The sequence below is a fragment of the Brachypodium distachyon genome, chromosome 1 (assembly GCF_000005505.3).
Source record: "Brachypodium distachyon strain Bd21 chromosome 1, Brachypodium_distachyon_v3.0, whole genome shotgun sequence".
NCBI classification, from domain to species: domain Eukaryota; kingdom Viridiplantae; phylum Streptophyta; class Magnoliopsida; order Poales; family Poaceae; genus Brachypodium; species Brachypodium distachyon.
The window spans coordinates 28,331,218-28,339,921 of record NC_016131.3 but is presented as its reverse complement, the minus strand read 5'-3'; the positions used below and the strand labels follow the sequence as shown (position 1 = coordinate 28,339,921).

The 8,704-nt window shown below is 42.8% G+C and overlaps 1 protein-coding gene and 1 non-coding gene across 2 annotated transcripts; one reads left to right on the top strand and one right to left on the bottom strand.

The window, feature by feature from the left end:
* Positions 1 to 310: 310 nt before the first annotated feature.
* Positions 311 to 4,117, bottom strand: LOC100844443 (protein kish). Its single transcript, XM_003563377.4, has 4 exons — positions 3,773 to 4,117; positions 3,562 to 3,668; positions 2,769 to 2,803; positions 311 to 713 (listed from the first exon to the last, which is right to left on the bottom strand). The coding sequence occupies exons 1-4, from the start codon at positions 3,773 to 3,775 to the stop codon at positions 646 to 648; spliced, it is 213 nt and encodes a 70-aa protein (XP_003563425.1). The 5' UTR covers positions 3,776 to 4,117; the 3' UTR covers positions 311 to 645.
* A 2,682-nt stretch (positions 4,118 to 6,799) lies between these two features.
* On the top strand, positions 6,800 to 6,913 carry MIR7717A (microRNA MIR7717a). Its single transcript, NR_126997.1, has one exon. It is a non-coding gene; the product is annotated as a microRNA MIR7717a (primary transcript).
* The last annotated feature ends 1,791 nt before the right edge of the window (positions 6,914 to 8,704 follow it).

Genomic DNA, 8,704 nt, shown 5'->3' with positions numbered 1-8,704 from the left:
ATATGCAAAAGCCAATTGAAAAATCTCGATTATCATAATCCACCTCAATGCCAAACTCACACTTAGTCCCGCGGAGCTGTGTCGTTTTTTGCAAATTTTATGGCATAGCTTGAACTTTGTTATTATAAGTGCATGGTTATTTGAAAAACTTGTAAGCTCGTCCCTCTTGCTGAACATCTCACAAACACAACCAGATTTATGAAAAAATTGCAAAGGTGGCAATTTTCTTGCGGATGGCAGTCAGAATCAGCGACAATTTACTGCATACAGAGATGTGTTTTGTTTACCTTATGAAATTAATGCAAAGGTGGGACACGGTTCAGAAAAGAAAAAACAGAATTGGTTTTGCACGGCCCAATGAGCCTTCCATATTACATGATCATTAGTCGACCATTTTCAACACATACCATGGAACGGTACAATCATATTACCATTTCTGTCTTTCCCCAGGGGTGCCAGCCAGAGTGCAATCACGTAACATGAATGTTTGGTAGCGACATGCCACTCTTGCGACAACAGTGCCTCTCTCCATCCCAACTAAACAGAAGAAAAAAGCTTCTCTAGGAAATGCAACTTCACATGGTTCTTTCCTATAAAGAACTTCTGCAACCTAGATTGAAACCAGGGATATGATTGTTCTGGCCTTCAGAAGAAGATAGTGGACACCCCCATAGCGAAACACCCAAATGCTACCCAAGGGCTCAAACGTTCACCTGATGAAGGAACAGAATGAAGAGTGAATTCGACCACTTAACAAAACAGCATACATCAATATATGCGGTACCATGTTCTTCAGAAACATTATGTCTCATTGTTTTCATTGCATAAACTTGGCATGCCATCAATAAGAAAATAGTTACTACCGGCAATCGTTGCACCAAATCACCATCAATCAAATGAAAGCATGGGCGGTATATTGGAATTCTGTGCTGAAGAAACAACCTGCTTCTATACAAACTGTCAAATAACTTATGAATAGGCCCCGAAATACACATATCAGAAGGCAAAATCATGTGTCGGTTCCTGAATGTCCTAATGGCAGATCAGAAGGCAGAAATCATGCGTCGGTTCCAGAATTTCCTAATGGCAGCTAGGTATAGCTTTCTCAACAAAGTTGCTGCTAATATAGCAAGTTGCAGAGTGAATAATCTGCGGTTGATTGTCACTGTTACATCTGTTTCTTAAGTTTTTTTATTACAGAAGTATTCTTCCAGGACAAATCAAGTTAAAATAGGAAGTTCAGATTTGTAGAGAAGAATTATCATAAACTTCTTTTTAACGAAAGAATTATCCTAAAATTAATAAACCTGTTAGCTGCTAGAAACTGGTGGTAGTTCTGGTACAGGGAAAACCAAACACAGACTGGAGAGGATCAACATTAGAATTTCTTAACAGGATACAAGTTCATTCGCTCTCAGCAGTATGCAGGTTTAGCAACTTAGCATGACCTTGCACGGGTGGAATGTTCCTCATATTGATTGAGTTGGAGGGAGTCATATACTAGTACCACGGAATCCTTCCATAGTCACCCCAGTGACCTTCATCACCAAAGCGGGGATCAGTCAGAGCACATAGGAATGCCGACCACTACATAACCTGCTAATGGAGAAAGCTCTTCAAGCATCCCCTGCATATTTCATGGGATTTTCGCACAACACATAGCTGGAAGTCAGAGGACCCGTACCATGGAACGGAAAGCACCTTGAACCAATAGACTTTGAGTGAAGCAAGAATCAATGCAACCTAGGTTGATTGCACTGCCATAGGGCTATGCAGATTTCGAGTATCTTTACTACTTACAAAGTTTGGAGTTGGTGGTCGTCAATTCACTTTTTTCTAACCTAAATTGTACAAACCCATGAGTTACATAGTATCTGTTGTTGACTTTTCTCTCCAATGTTTGGGTTCAGAGTACAAATTCAGCAAAATCTATTATCAGGCTTACATTGGTTCATAAGCTGACTACCATGTTTTTTCAGTTATAAATTTTCTTTTCTTGATATTCCGTAGCAGAGCACGGGCACAAAGCTAGTCAGTAGTAACATTTTGAGTGCTTTTATTATCCTTGTTCCAAATAAACCTCAGATCGACCATGAGGACAACGATAGTGTAACAAATACACATGACAACCGCCACTAATAGGCTTTTTCACGTCTGCAGCCACAACCTAACCTTTTACTGAAGAAATACATCATACAAAGCAAAAAATTCAGTTAACTTCTGCGTTACTAACAGTAATTATATATTGTGGATTTCTGGAAATGCAGTAAGCATTCCCGACAAGAAGAGCTATAACAGCATGAAAGATAGTTCAACCTTCTCCTATTTCAGCCTGCAGGCATTTTTATTAAAAAAAAGAAACTAACAATTTCAATGAATACTTTAGCATTTGTAGATATAAAATGTAGCAAGCGTTCCCCAACAACAGAACTCCGACAATTGTGATCATACAGCCTTTCCATTTTTATTTTAAAAAAAATCAAAGATAAACGAAATGCAAGGTATTTAAGAGAACATTCTTCTATAAATAACAAAGTAAATCTTCACCAAGAAAATTAAATTCTACAAAGGACCAGAAGTACTCAGCACCTTGATCCAAAGACAACGTTTTTAATACAGTTCAACAGGTGAAACTAGGTACATGCTTGACAGAAACTAGTGCTCTAAATTTACAAAATTAAAGAAACTAGGAAACATGCAGGTTTCTGATCAATGGAACGAGTGCATAGTATTTGAGAATTGAGATGCAATCAGAGAAAGAAGCATACCTATTCGGGCTGCTTTCCAAAAGAAACCACGGAATCTGCCAAGAGAAATTCATGTAAGAAAATGAATAATTTCAGGAAAAAAGTATTTGTTGTTCTTCCGGTCCTATGTTTGCCCAAAATTTGGCAGGATCCCTTGCAGCCTAACAAATTACAAGAACAAACTACACACAAGGCCAGTTGCCACCACGGATATCATACAAACAGCCCTAGGACCTATTTGATCCAAAAGATTTTAAAATAAAATTTTGCTTATCTTTATCCTTAGGAATTTCAGCTACGAGGTTTCTTTGTTTTGTAGGATTGTAATCCATCGGAATTATTCCTAAGGATTACTTTGCAGTACATTTGATAGGAAAAGTTCTATTGACTAAATCCTATTTTTCCTATGCAAATTTCCATGGTATCCAAACCTATAGGATTCAAGAAAGCATAACAACATAATGTAAGTTTTTATCCCATTTATGTTTTTTTTTTCGAATTTTTGGAACCAAAGAGGGCCCAAATATTTAGTTCCCCGTGAATGAGCTTCACGCGAAGACAAAAAAAGAAACGACTTTTACAATGCTATTCATATCGACCTTCATATGTGCCAGAGATTCAGATGTTGCAATTCACTCCGAATCAGCTTAAGGTCGGACTTGGACATCCAAAAGTGTTTACAGCTCCAAATTAAAATGCTCTAGACCAAAGTTACACAACAGTTCCGTATGACATTTGACAGTTCAATTATTTGCCCAGAGCGCAGACAAAGAAATTCTCGATTTCTTTTAAATTTGGGAAGCATAGAAAATACCCAGTACGATCGTTGAGGATGGCAGGGAACTGCATCTTGATGTAGGTGCAGGTGCAGATCACTAGCAGCACCACAATCAGGAACGAGTTGAAGTTGAACAGCGCCGACTATAATCACGCCAAGGAACCAAGAATTAGACTGCCAGATCCGACAATTAATCGAAGCTAAGGGAAGGAGGTAATTGGGAGAGGAGGGGGGGTCGAGGTCTTACCATCACGGGCGTAGGGCCGCCCTACCTTAACTTTTGCCTCGGTTACGAATTGGGGAAGATTAAGGAGATGGAACGGGAGCTAAAGGGCGGAATCGGGTCGTGGGGGTGATGGGAGGAGAAACGGTGGGGAGCGAGAGAATCGAAGGGGAGATCAACCGGCGGTGGCTGCGCTCACGCAAGGAGGCTGGGGCGCTCGGCAGCGAGATGGGCCGCAAGGAGGGAGGGGCGGCGGCGCTCGCGCGAGGAGGAAGACGACGAGGGGCTGGGGCGGTCGATCGCCAGCGAGATGCAGGAACGACGAGATGCGGCTCACGGAGGAAAATAAGGAAAAGTGGGAAACAGAGGGGCTCCGGGCCGGCCCGGTAACCAGCTATAGCTCCGGCACAGGAGATTTCAAAAAAAATATTCAAAGAAGGAAAACCCCGGCCTCTCCACAAAAGTACAAAGCTAGAACACCCGACTTAAAGTTATTTTTATGAGTTTTGTCATTATACATATTTTTATAATACAATCTCGTTTGAAATTGTTGATCTAACGATCTCAATTGATTTTTTTATAAATTTGAATAAGTTTGATTTAGGACAAAATTAGGACATCTTATATTTAGAAATGGAGGGAGTAGTTTCTATAGGGAGACTAGTATTTGGTATGATTCCAAAGAGAGTTGTACTAAATGTCACCCACAAAAAATACAGCATACTATATTCCAAGCTAGCAAGGCCTTAGTTCTGTACTTTTGTGCTTGCATTCCCCTCTTTGTTTTCTCACCCCCTCTACAGTTGCCATCCTTATTTATGAAGAATTCCATCCACTCCTCTCAAAAGCCCGGAGTACCAAACTACGTTGCCATGATCTATGTTTGAGAACGTGATGTGCTCTCAAATCAGGTTCAGACACAAAAGGTAAAATAAATAAATTTCTCAGCCGCTAGTAACTTGTATAACCAGGGAGTATATATGTATATAGCCGGGCGCAATCCCCCAACTGGACAACAATGTCATATTTGGCTAGCTCACAAGGCTGAGAATTATTCCGACATCGGAGGCATTGGGATAAGTAGACATGCAGTCGTATGATCTGATTCGAGGACATTGCAATCCTCCTGTTCTTTTGATTTGGATCGCACACGACGGAATCATCAGATTTGGACCGCTGGACGATCATTATTTATTTAAGGTCGTCTTCTGAAGATGTACGAATCCGGTCCTGCAATTACAATCCAAGCGACGCCGATCAGAGCCTCCTCCCGAAATTGCACTTGGCGCTGTCTCCTTACTAGTGGCTGCATATTGATATATTCTCCACTGTAAGCCTGTTGTCGCTAAGTCTGAAACTGTCGGGTTTTTTTCAGTTAAGTTTGGTAGCAAATAAGCTGGACGTGCAGCACGACGTTGTTCCTGACTTGTCCTATTCTTCAGGTAGCTAGCTTAGTGCGCCGCCTTGACAGCTTCGTGGTATGGCACGAGCAAAGCAAATGAATCCTGGATTGTACTAATCTTGTCTCTCATATTTGCTATGCTGATACAGTAGGTAAAAGTAATTGTACCAATCCGTTGAAGCAGAAATTACTATGGCACGCAGAGTATGACCAGTGGGACCAGGGTGCTTTTGGAGAAGACATCACGCTTGTACAAGAAAAAAAACTAGGAGGGGAATGATGAGGTGGATTTTTTTTGAGACACATGCACTTATACACTTTTATTGATCATCGATAAGAGTTACATCCTCAACTAAAAGAGGTACAAGGGAATTTCCAATGATAGTTGATACTTGATATACTAAATTTTTTCTCTCCTTCAATATGTTTTCTTCTTTCCTATTCATTTCTTTTTCTTGATAGATCCACATGCCATCTTCTTTTCTGTCTTGGTATCAGTGTAGTACCTGTTACTTTTTTAAGTGACCATATACTTAGTTATGATATTCATCTTTTCTCCACATTGGCCACTGCCTTCTTGTACCTGTGCTATACCCCTTGTTGAGGATGCCCTAATGGATGCTGGTGGATCATCAAACCAACTAGAGACCATCTAGCGTCAATTTAGCTAGCTCCTGCGCTACACAGGTTGCCTCCCTTGGACAATGTTCAAATTTAATGTTTACAAACTCCCGAGCTAAATAGAAGCAATCATCAAAGATAGCGGCGGCGGCTCCCTAGAAATTACCACCATCAAGCATGATCTCAATCATTTACATACTATCATAATTTACAATGACGCATTTGCAGCCTTTGTTGAGGCCAAATTCAGCCATTGTCGGAGCGCTTCAGCTTCTCTCAAGATGAGGTGGATGTTAGGTTAGTACCGGCTGTTGTTGAGCATGCCCTTACAACCCAGTCAAATAGAACTGCTTTCCTATATGGTTGTGGAATTGTGATTGACGCTCCCAATTGATGATTTAAGTCTAAATGGTGTTACACTGGTATACATAGGTAATTGCAAAGAAACTTAAAAAATAAATCCAGTCCTAAGATCCGTTTGCGTTTGCCTCGCTTTGTTTGCAGTAGTACCATAGAAACAAACAGCTAAAATATTTGCTTGCTTTACATACTCAATTGGCAATGGGATGGAATAGAGAGCGAACGTTCGCTCTCTAGCCTTTTGGTGCGACGGGTAAAGTTGCCAGCCTCGCAGAACTAAAGTTGCCATCGTCACAGACTAAAGTTGCCGGCCTCATAGAACTAAAGTTGACATCTCACACAGCTAAAACGTTTGCTCCATAGTCTTCTAACGCGACGAGACAAAGTTGTCATCCGTATAGAACTAAAGTTGCCACCTTCACAGGATAAAGCTGCCACTCTACATAACTAAAAGTTGCCATCCACGGACCTAAACTTGCCACCCCACAAAGACACGTGGCACGATCCCAACCATAATCTTTCCGATCGAATGGCCAATAGAGCGTTCGCTCCGAGCGACTAAAGAGCGAACATTCGTTCATTATAAATCCCGATTGGCAATTATAGTACAAATAGCAAACGGTTTTGCTATTTCTTAGGCGACAGAAATAACTATTTCTTAGTCGATTATAACAATTTTTTAATTCAATCATTGAGATTCGTGTAAATTAATGTGGTCCGATGGATAAAAAAATCTTCATTTCGATGGATACGATTGTCGACTGAGAAATAACTATATTTTAGACGACCGAGAAATAGACACTGCAATGGCAAAACAGCTTTTCTATCCGGCCACAACCTTCTACGATTACACCGACAAATAAAACGGCCGCTCGCAACACTCCTTTCCATTTATGTTTGTAAATCCTTCCAAACGTTTGGGATTATGCTGCCAGGCGATCTTTTTGTCTCTGCTCATGCCTCCTCGACCTTGTCTTCTCTCTACTCTTATCTTCTCTCCACATTTTTTTATATACCCAGTTGTGCAGTTTGGAACTAGACACCTCTCTTTATTTGTTCCCACACTCAGAGAATCTACCCCCTAGTTTCCATTATTTATGCAAGCCGACCGTCCTTTATTTTCTCGTCTGTAACGCCCGAAGTGCATACTCCACAGCTCAGTGTTAAGGAGTAACCACCTTGCCACGAGTCCATGTGTTAAGTGTGTGATGCAACTAATTTATTCTCTGACCCGTAAGGTAGTGTAGAATTCAGCTAGGCACAAACACCTCTCCCACAGCTCAGTGTATCGAGCCTAGATCAATTGATAACCCAAACGACGATGAGACCGATGATATCTGTCGCTAGCTTGTTAACTTGACAATTTGCTACGCGTGGGAGGCATCAGGACACGCAGAGATTCTGAGAAAAGAGCCGTATCATGGATTTGCAGAGCCTGTACCAATGGAACATAGAACCCGTTCGGGTTCAGTCTACTTCGCGGCTCCGCTCTTGCAGTCGACGGAGCAGCATCGGATAGGAAGGCCCAACTCCCCGGAGCAGTCATCGGCTCATCGCGGAGCGGAGCTGCATCTAGTTCATTTCGGCGGAGCGGCAAACTGGGTGCTCTGGTCTATCATTTTCTGCGGAGTTGGAAACATTTAGCCGAAATTTCATTGGGTACACTACTACAAAACGGTCTATATGTAACGACACATTAGTAACGGGTCCGACGCGACCGTTACTGATGAATAACATCAGTGTCGGTCGTGGCCGTGACCGTTACTGATGAATAGAACGGGGTCTGCCAGTCCCCGCCCAGCCATACATCAGTGGCGGTCGCGCGAGGCGACCGCCACTGATGAACCATCATACCTCGCGAGAGACATCAGTGACGGTCTCTTACGAGTCGACCGTTACTGATGAGTGACACATCAGTAACGGTCTAATGGTCGTTTGAGGCCCGACCATTACTGATGTATGGTACATCTATAACGGGCTGGTGTTCAGCGACCGTCACTGATGTCGCCCCTGTTATCAGTAACGGTCGGCCATGTCGCGACCGACACTGATGTGCGTCCCGGTTTAAATACACTGCACAGAGCCGCAGCTGGTCGTGCTGTGCGTCTTCACCGAGACCAGCTGCGGTCCTTCTCCTCCAAATCCGGCGGAGCCCTGCCAAATTTCCCCATGACGGCCAACGGGACCGGCAGCAAGTATCCCCTCCCTCCCTCTCCCTTCTTCCTCTCTTCCCCGGCCGGCCCCCATCTCCGAGAGACATCAGTGACTCCGGCGAGATCCATTTTTGAAGCTCCGGCCGCCGGTGGCCGGTGAGCTCTATTTTTCGAGCCCCAAGCTCTCCTCTCACTTGCGAGCTCTCTCTCCCTCCCGATCTCTCTCGCCGGCCTCCAATTTCTCTCCGAAATTCCCCAATTTAAAATTTTTGAGCTTCGGTCGTCGGCCAAAATGCGGCCTCCTTGTCGTCGCCCGGAGCTTCCCTCTCACTTGCGGGCTCTCTTTCCCTCCCGATCTTTCTCGTCGGCCTCCAATTTCTCTCCGAATGTCTATAAGTTTTGAATGTCTAATTTTAAATT